This window comes from Anomaloglossus baeobatrachus, chromosome 1 (assembly GCF_048569485.1).
Source record: "Anomaloglossus baeobatrachus isolate aAnoBae1 chromosome 1, aAnoBae1.hap1, whole genome shotgun sequence".
Taxonomy (NCBI): Eukaryota; Metazoa; Chordata; class Amphibia; order Anura; family Aromobatidae; genus Anomaloglossus; species Anomaloglossus baeobatrachus.
In genome coordinates this window covers 488,389,156-488,402,954 of record NC_134353.1, presented here as the reverse complement: position 1 = coordinate 488,402,954, position 13,799 = coordinate 488,389,156, and the positions used below count along the sequence as shown (strand labels likewise).

At 41.4% G+C, this 13,799-nt stretch overlaps 1 protein-coding gene across 1 annotated transcript in view; it reads right to left on the bottom strand.

The window, feature by feature from the left end:
• Positions 1 to 10,000: 10,000 nt before the first annotated feature.
• PLVAP (plasmalemma vesicle associated protein) overlaps positions 10,001 to 13,799 on the bottom strand; it is a 38,783-nt gene continuing 34,984 nt past the window's right edge. Inside the window, exons 4-5 of the mRNA XM_075315478.1 lie at positions 13,702 to 13,749; positions 10,001 to 11,843 (exon numbers count right to left, since the gene is read on the bottom strand). Coding sequence (XP_075171593.1) covers positions 13,708 to 13,749 — 42 coding nt within the window. The 3' untranslated portion in view covers positions 10,001 to 11,843; positions 13,702 to 13,707. The remainder of the gene's footprint in view (positions 11,844 to 13,701; positions 13,750 to 13,799) is intronic.

The following is a 13,799-nucleotide window of genomic DNA, read 5'->3' as shown; positions in this document are numbered from 1 at the left end:
CACTGCATCCTAAATGCAGAACAAGTGCTGCAGTGATTGGGGTGCTCATACTTACCTCCATCATGCAGCACCTCGCTTTCCGGCGGCCGGGTCACTGTCAGGCAGCGTCTGGTTCACTGTGCTGGAGGTGGGCGGGCCTGAACTAGCTCCGGCTGTCACATGACCAGAGCTCGTGCAGGCCCCGCCCACCTCTTCCTTCCTGTACCTGGCTGGATCCACCGCGCTGCTGCCGCTACACCGGAAGGAGAAAGTGACTCGGGTGTCTATCAAGGCAGGTAAGTATATGGGACCCTGCGGAGAAATCCGCAACAATAATTGACATGCTGCAGATTTTTCCGCACGAAAATCCGCACGATTTCCGCTGCGGAAAAATCCGCAGCGTGGGCACAGCATTTCCCAAATGCCATAGAAATGGCTGGGGAGTAGCTGTACTGCAGATTTCTGGAAAATCCGCGGCTTTTCCGCGAGAAATCCGCGGCAAAATCCGTGCATTTTCCGCAGCGTGGGCACATAGCCTTAGAGCAAGATATGTCACTGAGTCACTTACAGGTCTCTAGCACTGCAGGACACGAGTACTGCAATACATGAGATCAGTGATCAAAGTAAAAAATGTTCATGTCCCTCAGTGGGACTAAGTTGAAAAAGTAAATAAAATATGTACAAAAGTAAAAAACAAACATCAAGAAAACTCATTTTGCCACAATAAAAACAGCCTTTGTGTTAAAACAAAAATAAACAAAAAATTGGTATCACCACATCCGGAATGACCTGAACTATAAAACTGTCACATTATTTATTCCATATGGAGAAAACCATCTAATATATAAAGCTGAATGTGTGTATGTATGTGTATGTGTGTGTATATGTATGTATGTCCGGGATTGGCATCTGCACCGTCGCAGCTACAGCCACAAAATTTTGCACACACACGCCTGGACCCAGAGAGCGTCATAGGCTATGTTGTGAGGTGAAATTTTAACCCCGCGCGTTCCAATTTACCACTCAATTTTTCCCCTATCTACATAATGGGGAAAAAGTGAAACGAAAAGTGTATCTGCACCGTCGCATTTACAATCAAGAAATTTTGCACAGACCCCTCATGTGACACAGGGAACATCGTAGACTATGTTTTGACAGGAAAATGTAACCCCGCGTTTTACAGTTACACTCCAAAAAACATGCCTCCATTAAAGTAAATGGAGCCTGGAACTACAGGTTATTAGTAGGAGCTGTGTTGGTTGCTATAGGAACAAAAGACATTCATAGTATAAGAAGCTTATATGTGAGGTAATAAGATGTCGGTGGGGAGACGGATAAAGAGAGACAGACAGAGAGAGAGACAGACAGGAAAGAGACAGAGAGAGACAGACAGGGAAAGAGACAGACAGAGACAGACCTGGAAAGAGACAGACCTGGAAAGAGACAGACCTGGAAAGAGACAGACCTGGAAAGAGACAGATGGGGAAATAGACAGATGGGGAAAGAGACAGACAGACATGCAGACAGGGACAGAGACAGGCAGAAAGGGAAGGAGGAGACAGCCAGAGAGATAGACAAAGATAGATGGGGAAAGACACAGACCTTGGTAGAAAAAGACGGAGAAAGAGACAGAGACATAGAGACAGACAAGGAAAAAGACAGACAGAGACCGGCAGAAGGGGAAAGAGACAGACAAGAAAAGACACAGATAAAGAGACGAGGAGACAGACGTGGAAAGAGACAGACCTGGAAAGAGACAGGTGGGGAAAGAAACAGAGAGATAGAGACAGACAGACAAAGACAGAGACAGAGACAGGCAAATGGGGAAAGAGACAGACGGGGAAAGAGACAGACGGGGAAAGAGACAGACGGGGAAAGAGACAGACGGGGAAAGAGACAGACGGGGAAAGAGACAGACGGGGAAAGAGACAGACCTGGAAAGAGATAGACGGAGCAGATTACTTGGCCAATTTTGTTAAATCTGTGTGGAATATCTGTGGTGTTGAAATATATGTTGTGAAATGCTTCTATTAGCTTAGTTTTTTCCTTTTAATAATTAAATTTCTATTTGTTTTGTGGTTTATGTGTGCAGAATAAATTTTTGTTAATACATTCTATTTTGTTAACAGCAGTTATTAACCCGAGTGAAGCCGGGTAGTACAGCTAGTACAAAATAACAATAAAAACCACTCCAAAAATGTTGCGTTTTCGTCATACTGGCACACAATTTTTTTCATAAAAAGCGATTAAAACGTCATATGGCTAATTCAGCAAAAAATTTATAAGTTACAGCTCTCAGAATATGGCAATGCAAAAACAATTTTTTGGAGGAAAATATTGTTTTTAGTGTGTCAAAGTAGAAAAGCTAATTTGCAGGTAATAAAAAAATTGCATTTCTACTGCTAAAATGTTTTATATTTCCACATCCCAATGTTATAAAATTCTGTGATGTGCCTGTGAGTTCTAAATACTCACCACACCCTACATGAATTTCTTATGCAGTGAAGCTTCCAATATGGAGTCACTTGTGTTTTTTGCTCATCTTGCACCTCAGGGATCGGCTACTTGAGCCCACAAATGGAATCTGTGTTAAAAAAAAAAAAAAAGCCAAGAAGCGCTCCTTGCCATTGGATACCTGACGTGGCCAAACAGCAGTTTTTGACAACCATGTGAAGAATATAGGAGATATCCATACCTGCCAATTCCGTATATTTCCACACAACAAGGTCTTGCACACTAACACATAGCAAGGAGACCGTATCTGATTAACTAGCGGAATGGGGTCCATAGCTATTTTACGACCGGAGGAGATATGAACACATGGCAAAACTGCAAAATAAGACAAAATCCTTTGTTCCCCTAAGTAAAAAGCTATGAACCAGAATTGTATGTACCACGTCAATATCAAAGATATGAAAATGATCTTTTTCGAATTTTCACGAAATGTTGAATGCAAAACACGATTTTATTTCTTTGGGCGATGGCTAGAACCCCAGCCATCGCTGCCGGGTTTATGGCTTATGGCTTAGCTGAGACCAGGCTGTCACTGCCAGGAGTGGTGCCCACACAGCCACGGACAGTTTAATCCCCTAAATGCTGCAATCAGGTGGCAGGGAGAGGATCACGCTTCTCTCCCAAGTGATCGGATCCCTGTAATGCGACCACAGGGACCCGATCGCTGCCATGGTAACTCGGCGTCGTCACCATGACGACCATCTGGTTATCCAGCTATGGAAAGCCTCACACACCATGCCATATGCATGAAGCAAACTGTTATTGCTGTGAGTGCAGCACTGACATATAATCCACTGAAATGATTGAGCATTGCAGTGGATTATATCGAGAACTGGCAGTCCTGTATAGCATATGATGAAATGTATGCCGCATCATTGATGTCCATGGAAACATTACACCGCACACGTCACTTCCGGCTTTCCTCTAGACTTGCGTGCCACTTGTTACCATGGCCTGCATCTCAGTTGCTACTGCAGACACTGATGAAGCGGCTGTTCCTTCCAATAGCAGCAATTTCCACAGACACCAAAGATGCGGCATCCATTTCCGTTTGATCGCCATTTAAACTGCACTTTTCAGCACACATGCTATACGCTGCTTTGCCACTCTGACAACACCATCCAGGTTTACTGTTAGGCCACTTTGATAAGTGCGTTTTCATTCACTGCCCTGTATTTTGACTATTTTTTACATAACAGGCAGTAACTTTAATTTTATGCCTACGGCGTTTCTTTCACCTAGTATATGGATCACTATCTATTCATCACAGTCCGACATATTCATTATAGGTAAGCTCCCATTTTTTCATTAACACTACACCAGTTTTCCATTAGTGATTGGTCTTCATTATGCCTCAGTTCTGCTGCCTTAACTTTTCACTAGTCCCTGACTCAGATGGTCACTATACCAGTCCATACAGACAATGACCAGCTATTAGGCTTAGCTTCACTATACTCTGAGTAACGCACGAAACTGTTTTTTGCTTATTTGGTACTTCCGCATGACAAACTATGGTCATTCATATAATTGCTTGCTCGTATATACGTTTTTCCTTTTTTGTTTTTTCTTTTTCATTTTGTCCTTAATTGTACTTGTTGTCATACTTTTTGTTACTAAAGGCCCTGTCACACACAGATAAATCTGTGGTAGATCTGTGGTAGATCTGTGGTAGATTTGTGGTAGATCTGTGGTAGGTCTGTGGTAGGTCTGTGGTAGGTCTGTGGTAGATCTGTGGTAGATCTGTGGTAAATCTGTGGTAGATCTGTGGTAGATCTGTGGTAGATCTGTGGTAGATCTGTGGTAGATCTGTGGTAGATCTGTGGTAGATCTGTGGTAGATCTGTGGTAGATCTGTGGTAGATATGTGGTTGCAGTGAAATTGTGGACAATCAGTGCCAGGTTTGTGACTGTGTACAAATGGAACAATATGTCCATGATTTCACTGCAACCACAGATCTGCCAAAGATTTATCTCTGTGTGTGACGGGGCCTTTAGTCTGTACAACATAACAGTTTATTTCATTGATTTTTCTTTGTTGTCTTGATTTTCTATTTTGTACTTTGAAAAAGGTCTGAAGTTAAGACTTAAACATTACAGTATTTTCTACAAATAAAACTTTTTTTGTTCGTCATACTCTATACAGGAGTGCCAGTTTTCTATTTATTTTATATTGGGAGTAGTGTCTCATCTGAGTACCCTGCTGATTTAAGTTGAGTGACGTATATTATATTCAGGCAGTGGATTATATCAGTAATTAGACTAGTAAGAAGTAATGTCCCATAAAGGTACTAAGTAAAAAAGTAAAAAAAAATGGTAAAAATAAAAAAAATAGAAAAAAAGAACAAAAAAAAATAAAAAATAATTATACCAAAAAATATCTATATTTATGTAAAAAAACAAAAGTACACATATTTGATTTTTCCGCATTCATAACAACCAAATCTATAAAACTATCAAATAGTTACCCGATTAATCTATCAAACTAGTTAACCTCTTCAGTGAACATGGTAAAAAAATAAATAAAAAATTTAGCAAAAACTGTATTTTCATCATACAGCTGACAAAAAAGTGGAATAAAACACAATCAAAAAGTCATATATAAATACAAATGGTACCACTGAAAACATCATCATGTCTAACGGCGCCGTTCCCTGGAGAAGCCGCAGAGCGAAATGCGCATCGGGACATAGGGTACCCCACCTGGAGTACTGCAATATGGGTAAATTATGTTATTTGTGACTAGGTCATGCATATCAGTTGTCCCTTGTGGTACAGCATATGGTTCCGTACACTGAACATGTATGAGGCTGATCGCTCACTGATAAACCGTGCATACAGCAGTCAGTAGCCTCATAAAAGTATAATGATTAGCACAGCTTGGTTTATATGGTTAATGAAAGGCTGATTCCTTGTTCCCTTTAGATTGTTACTACTATGATATAGTGGGGGTAATTTTTCAGCACCTATTTCCATATGGTACAACTATATTTGCAAAACGAGATAAGGATGAATACCGGGCACTGCTTACCACATTTAACGCCGATGTGTTATCGCCGTGGAAAAGTCCGTCTTGCTTGAAGGGATCACTTGTATTCCACTGCTTCCCACTCACAGTTAATTAACTGCTAGGAGGACTCGTGGAAGCGCCCTCAGTGGTGCGAAACGGTGCCATCATCCAGCGTTCCCCCTCCCCCGCACCTCCCCCTTTTGCCTGTTTGATGTATACACTTCTGCAATAAAGCAACGCTGGATCAAATGAGTGTTGTCAGCTCTTTTCATTGTAAAACTATATTTGCCACTGCATTGTGGGTAGTATTGTTCAGCTCTGCTTGTGGGTGGATCCCCTCATATGAAATACTTCTATTTTTATGACGTACGGATATATCTGGGGCTCTGCAATCATAGATCATTTAACATCTATAACTATGAGGGTCAAACTATTATCTACTAACCAAGTCACATTACCAGGATTGTATGTACCTTTTTCACAATGATTTGTACCATATATTGCATGTCTCTAGGTTGAAGTTGCTTTTTTCTGGTTTATTTGATCACACTGAAACTTGTATGCGTCCTTTTAAAAACGTGAAAAAATTAATAAAATATGTTTGATAATTTTTGCATAAAACTTTGTGCATTAAAGACTCAAATCTTTTTTCTTATAGTCATATCTTGTTAATGAACTAGCAGCTTGGTCACTATACTGGAGTCCAGGTTGGTTCTCAGAGTGCTGGTTACTCAGCTGTTCCATCTTCCGGGTAAGGTTTCTTTACTGAGCATGCTCCCCCAGAACTCGGCCAGTTGTATTCTCTGGCTCTGCTGTATTGCCATAGTTTGTATGTCTGCTAGTATTCTGATCTTGGTATTCTGACCCCAGACTGTTATTGGACTTCCCTCTGCCCACTTCCAATTCCTGTCATGCATTCCTGTCTTAAGGCCCTGTCACACACAGAGATAAATCTGCGACAGATCTGTGGTTGCAGTGAAATTGTGGAAATCAGTGCCAGGTATGTGGCTGTGTACAAACGGAACAATATGTCCATGATTTCACTGCAACCACAGATCTGCCAAAGATTTATCTCTGTGTGTGACAGGGCCTTTAGACCCCGTACCGTTATTTGAACTACGCCTTTGTTTGCTCCCCTTTACTATTACGCTACGTGCTCTTCTGGTATTGTGACCCTCGGATTGTGCCCTGACTATGACTCTGTTTACCCCTTATGATTATACATGACCTCCTGTTACTAGACCCCGGCTCTCCTGACTACCCTTCCGTTCATGCGACCCTGTAAAGTAGTGACAAGTGTTACAGGTACCAATAAAAACCTCAACTTACAAAAAACAAGTACCCGCTCAAGTTGTCCATCTGTCCACAGAAATGTAGAGGGTTTCCCCATTACAGCTAGCCCAAGGGTTCTTAAAAAGAGACATGGCTTCCTCCAAAAAGAAAAATGCAGGTAAACCTGCTCTTTGAAATCCATATAACCCCATCCCTGCTGAGCCACATAGTGTTTCTCAACCACAGTTAGGGCGGCTTTGCACGTTGCGACATCGCAAGCCGATGCTGCGATGTCGCACGCGATTGTCCCCGCCTCCGTCGCAGGTACGATATCGTGTGATAGCTGGCGTAGCGAACATTATCGCTACGCCAGCTTCACATGCACTCACCTGCCCTGCGACCGTCGCTCTGGCTGGCGACCCGCCTCCTTCCTAAGGGGGCGGGTCGTGCGGCGTCATACGGCAGGTGGCCAATAGCGGCGGAGGGGCGGAGATGAGCAGGGTGTAAACATCCCGCCCACCTCCTTCCTTCCGCATATCCTACGGAAGCCGCAGTGACGCCGGTAGGAGATGTTCCTCGCTCCTGCGACTTCACACACAGCGATGTGTGCTGCCGCAGGAGCGAGGAACAACATCGGACCGTCGCGTCAGCGTAATTATGGATTATGCCGACGCTGCACCGATGATACGATTACAACGATTTTGCACTTGTTAATCGTATCATCTAGGCTTTACACACTACGATGTCGCATGCGATGCCGGATGTGCGTCACTTTCAATTTGACCCCACCGACATCGCACCTGCGATGTCGTAGTGTGCAAAGCCCGCCTTAGTGTCTATGTGTTTGGCATTAATGTTGCTGAGAGCACCCACTTAACATATTATGGTGTGTTTGTCTCTAGAAGAACAAGCTGGGCATGCTTTATTGGGCATTAATCTGGCATGTCTGTAATTTTCACGATGGAACACCAACTGCATGCTTATTTCTAGAAAATGCCTTAGGAGCCAAAATAATACCTGTGAAGTGTAATTGCTAAAGTGGAATCAATTGGGAAATTTACTTTTCTGGGACACTTGGGGTTCTGCAAATGGTGGATGCAAACTGTTCAAAGAAAATCTTTGCTCCAAAAGTCAAATAGGGCTCTTTCCCTGCTGTGTGCACAAACAGTAGTGTCTAACCATATATGCGGTATTGCCATGCCAGAAGTCCATTTTCATCTACTACAACCTGTGAAAATGAAAATTACAATGATAAACATTTGTGAAACACCTGTGGATCGAAAACGGTCATGAATTTCTTGCGGGATATTGTTTCTAAAATGGTGATTCACTAATGGGATTAAAAAAAGCTTGTTTTTTTTTAAAAAAAAACAAAAAACAACTATTTAAAAATATTAAAGGTAAACAACAAAGGAGAAATTATTTTTTTTTTTATTTTTTTTTTATTTATTTATTTATCTATCATGTCACCAGTATATCATTTACAGCTTTCACAGCACATAACCTTTTTTTCCTATGTGCCCTTGTTCTCACCCTTTTGGCTGCTTTTATTCTAGGCCTTTCCCAAGGTATGAAATCAGGACAGCAATCAGGAGCGGCAGCAATTACTTGAACATTTCAACATTTATTTTTCATATCCGCAAAAGCAAAGAAATATTTACAAAAAGAACAATGTACGTGCGTTTATGTCGCCTGCTAAGAAAACAACAGCAGCACAGGAAGGCCAACAGCAGAGGTTTCCTGTAATAATGAGTGCGTTAATCACAGCAAATAGTTTCCAAGAAATATCCAGGAAAGTTCTTGGCAGCAGAGGGGGGCACGATTTCACAGAAAGCAGGGATCTTGTTTAGATACTATTGTGCTTAATTTAGCTGGTTCCTCCAGAATAGGATAATGATTTTGGATTTTCTTGTAAGATTGTAGATACACTAAACTCAGCTAAGGTAGATCTACAATACTTTATATAGATGTATATTACAAGTATAGATCTCTTAGTGCAAGTTTCCGTGCAATTTTTTTTTTTATCCAAAACCAGAATAAATCCAAAATATAAGTTGTTTATCTTGATATTGGCCTAAAGGATATTGTCACCATTGGCAAAATGTCTTTGCTTACTGTAAATACATGTATTTAGGACCAACATTTTTGCAATTTTTTTTTCTGAAAAAGTTTGCACTGTTTTGGCCTTTTTGTTTCGATATAAATCTGAATTAATTAACTGATGATCTTTAGAGCTCTCCTTTTTGCAGGAGAGTTTGTAACTTATCCAGTGTCAAACTTAACACTAGAACTACTGAGGTAATCATTTTGACTACTTTGCACTATGTATTTCTATATAGGTGTCACGAGTCCAGTAGTTCTAGTGTTAAGGGCCAAGGGCCCACCAGTATCCCTGACTCTGGTCCACTGTTCAGCTACACACAAATATTACATTACCCTCATTCACAAATGTGCCTGTGCGTCTATATAATAATGCATACTATTTTATATGAATGCTAAGACGCTGCCTTTGTCTGTATGTAGTTACAAGTATATTGTGCCAAATACTGCTGGTATAAGGTCAGAGTTGATCCACTTGTGCACAGGGGTCTACTTGGAAATTCACTTGTTCCCCTGGGCGCCAGTCAAAGCCTGTTATTATCTGTGATTTTCTGAGTTTTTCTAAAAGTTCAGCTCAACTCTATAAAAAACAGTTAAGTGGAAATCCGAAAATACATAAAAGGTTTTCAAATAGTGATGGGTGAGCACTAAAATGCTCGAATGCTTGTTACTTGATTCAAGCTGGTCAGCTGCTTGGAAGAGCTTGACTTGAGTAACGAGCATTATGGAAAGTCAATGATTGATGCATCCAAGTTTCTGCCTACATACAGCCAGCCATAAACAGCATTTTTGGCAGGAGAGAGGGCGGGATTTGTTTTTGGTCACAGTACATTCGAGAACGTTGTTTTATCCCCCAGGAAAGGCATAGGAGACTGCAAATGGCTCTCCCTGGGGGGCCTCCACACACCATGCAGTGAAGGAAGCCTGTGCGTTGTTGTAGATGTTTCATGGACAAAATATCCAAACACCCGCAATACACAGCAGAGCTCCGCGAGTACCCAAGCACCCCGATGCTCGATCGAGCCGAGCATGTTCGCCCATCACTATTTACAAACTTTCTCGTCATAATCAAATTCTTGCATAAATCATTTGGCAGACAGATCGCACAATACAAAGTCTGAAAAAGGCAAATGGTGCAAAATGTTTATTACAATTTAAAAACTTTTTAGTCAAAAAGATATATACAGTTAAGAATAAAAAATATGCTTTAAAGTTGTCCATCCTATTTAAGTGAATCTTATGCATCAAATCTACATTATGTGTGTAATATGTAATGTTATGGGCATTTACATCTCCATACAATGGGTGCAAAGTAAAAGCAATGGTGATATCATTCATTGCCAATACAAGCAATCCCAATTCTGTCAGTTTGTGACATGTTTAATCTTTTAAATCTACATAAAATATTGAATTTTTTGCAACCGCTTTTCTGTGCCTACCATAGCTTGTACAAGGACATGACATTGTATCTTCCAATAAGTAAAAACGTATTTCATAAATATGACTAATTCCTGTTACTACAGAATAGTGTATTGTGTGAGCTGAAATAAAAGATACACATTTCTAGAATATTAAAACTGTCTCTCCAGGAAGGAGACAATCTCTAGCGCCACCTATTGGAAGTAGCAATCTTAAAAGTCAAATGTGGCCTTTTAAACAAGCCTTTTCATATGACCTAGGATTTATACCAGATCAGAACCCCAATTTGCAGACATGGTGTTTCGGGGTGATTGCCCCTCGTCAGTGCAAAGTATGGGATCTGCTGGCTTATGAGAAGCTATAGTGGGGACCACGGGGAATACTATTTTACTTGTGGAGACCTGACAAACCAGTCTGGCTGTTATTGGGGCTTTGCAGTTATAAGACAGCCAGACTGGTTATGGCTGCTTTAATACAATCAGTCTTTTATCAGCAGGAAATTATCACTACAGGACAACTGGCCTCTTTACTGGTAGTCCAACTCTGCCCTTACCACTGCTTAGCAGCTTTCTGTCAATATACTTTGTACACAGAAAGCTGTGGTGTGTGAGGCATTATACACAGCTGAACATTTCAACTTTATTAAATCTGCAGCAGAGAAAACTGTGACTATCATAACTGCTGCACCTAGTAAACTAAGTAATAGCTATGTAATCTGAGAGCACCATGATGTAGGGGCTGAGACCCTGATTCCAGCGATGTGTCACTTACTGGGCTGTATTTTTCTTTCAATAAAATCAGTATTTTATCTGCAGGAAATTATGACTACAGGACTAACTGCCTCATGCCTCCTTGTCCAACCCCACCTTCCACCCCTGATTTGTAGCATTTTGTCAATATAAAGGGACACAAAACGTTGTCAATCAGTGGCATGGATGGGGTTACACAGGGTTCAACTTTCTGAGCTGTACTAGATCTGTAACAGAGAGAACTGTGCTTCACCTAATAAACTAAGTGACCCATTGTTGACATCAAGATCTCTGTTCCTAAATGATGATGTCAGATTACATAGCAAAAACCTGCTGACAGATTCCCTTTAATAAAATCTATACATACTCCATTGTATTATTTTTCAAAGCATCTTATAATGATAATGAATGGAGGTCTGCTTTGCTGAGCTTATAGTGTAGTACGATCAAGTCATCTATGCTAGTTTATATACAACATTCTATACAGAACACAATCATCTTCAATGATGAATCAGTAAAATATAGTGTACTTGGGATATATGCATTGACAACATTCTGTAGTTTACTAAAACAATAAACATATTTCTCATTTTTTACTTTTAAGCAATACAATGCAACACAATTATAGATATTTTTTTTTCCTTGGTTGATGAATTTTTTATTCCAAATGTTGAATGTTACTGTGTGGTTACTAGTAAATGAAGCAAAAATATCTCGTCTTCTGCAATTTGTTAGCTGCTAGCGTGGGGTGTAAGCAACTTCCTTTCTATAACCAGAATGCCTTTCTTCACAGCCTTTAAACATCTGCATACAAAACAAAATATTAATTCAATTCCATGATATTTCTAATTTTAGTGAAAAACATTAAATATGGGTGTATTCGTTTTGTGTTGTTCCATACTTTAATTCTCTATTTCCTTTGAAGTGTAGAGCAGCGTCATATTGCACAGCACTGAATACAGATAATCTGGATTCCTGTATATACCATTTCCATATATCTGATATACACTAGGACTAAATTCTCCTGTACTGTTGGTATATGTTCGGTCACAAAATGTTGGGGTACTGCAGCACCAACTGAATTGACAACTTATTCGGACGTCCAATTTTTCCACGTAGGAAAAAAATGGACCTCTTTTTTGGATCAGAATTTGATCAGAGTGTGGTCACGAGTATCATCAACGTTTTTAGTATGTGGAGAAAAGAAAAGCTTCTCCATCTACTCCATTTTGAAAGTCTATGAAAAGTGAAATGCACACAGTCGTATATGAGTTCCATCGGATTTTTTCAATTACCGAGTGTCGGATTAATATTGGACAAGTCTCCATGACTGCACGGTCTGCAAAAAATCACGGACATTGAATTGGCCATATAGACACTCACAGGTACGAATGTGTGGCGCCCCTGAGGCTTCAGTCGCCACAGGGTATTGCATCTCACTTAAGGTGCATTACTCATCCTGAGTAAGGAAAAGGTTAATCGCTGGTGTTTCTCACATTCACAAACCACACACAGTTAAGTACTTTCCCACTGGGATTGGCCTAGGGTAGATAGAGGGGGCCATCACGAGGCATGAGACTTTCCCAGTCACTAGGACAACCACCTGGGGGGCGGGCACCACTTGGGGAAAAGGAAGGAGCATCTTCACACTTGAGCAGTTACCCCTGGGCATAGCTTGGGGGGAGGAGCACAGTAAGGACCTCGGTCCAGGCATCACTTTATACTTCTGGGAGCACTACAAGACTCTGTGGCTTGGAGCAGGCAGCTCAGCCCGGGCTCTCTACAGCTACAGGGGATTCCAGGGTCTGCGGAGAGTGCAGGAAACACCCGCAGCCCATTCCACATTCCATTATTGGGATTGTAGGGACCCCCAACCAGAAAGGACACACAGTGGGAACACCGGTGGTGACCTTTGAATTATCCGGGATCTGCTGAGGGTCATCACGGCAGAAACCGGCACTCTGTGGGCTGCTAACGGACAGTGAGTAAAGACCTTGAACCGCAAAGACTGTCAACCCATCCCTATTGGCGTTGTTGCCCCGTGCTTCGGTGCCACGGCCACTACCACCACCATCATCCTCCCCTGGGCCAAGGCTCTACCTGAGGGGAGCCAAAACATCCCGGCTGCGACACCATCCACCCCAGAGGACAGCATCCGCAGCGGCGGCTAATCCCTGGCCGCACACCACAGGTGGCACCACGAGACAACTACTGCCAACATTCTCAACCCCTTCATCCTCATCTCCCCACCATCAATTCCATCCATCCATCCCTTCATGGATACCTCGGAGTCACGAAACCGGGCAGGGCCACCCGTGACATCCCCTGACCTTCACCGGCCCAGTGACGAGTATTCCACAAGGCCCCATGGCATGCTCCAAATGCTATCCATGAAAACCTCAAAAAAACAATCTTCCATCTGAATAAGGCCACGATGTTAGATTTTTAGATGGCAGTCAAAGCTATAATGTTAAGGTAGACTTGTTTGAAGACTAGTTCACGTGGTTCCAGTGAATATAAAAACTGAAACAAGCTCTACTATTTCTTTGTGAGGAATAAAATGGGAGTAGAGTTTAGATTTTTTTCCAGTGTCTTTTCTTAACTTTGTAATGAAATTCTTAAACCGCCATATAAACTCTATCACTGTCTATGATATAATTACCTTGATTTAATTTCGTGGAAATGATAAGTTGGGCACGCGTACTGGAGTCTAAATTAAAAGGAAAAGAAAATAGTAAATGTTTTCATTCAATTTACATT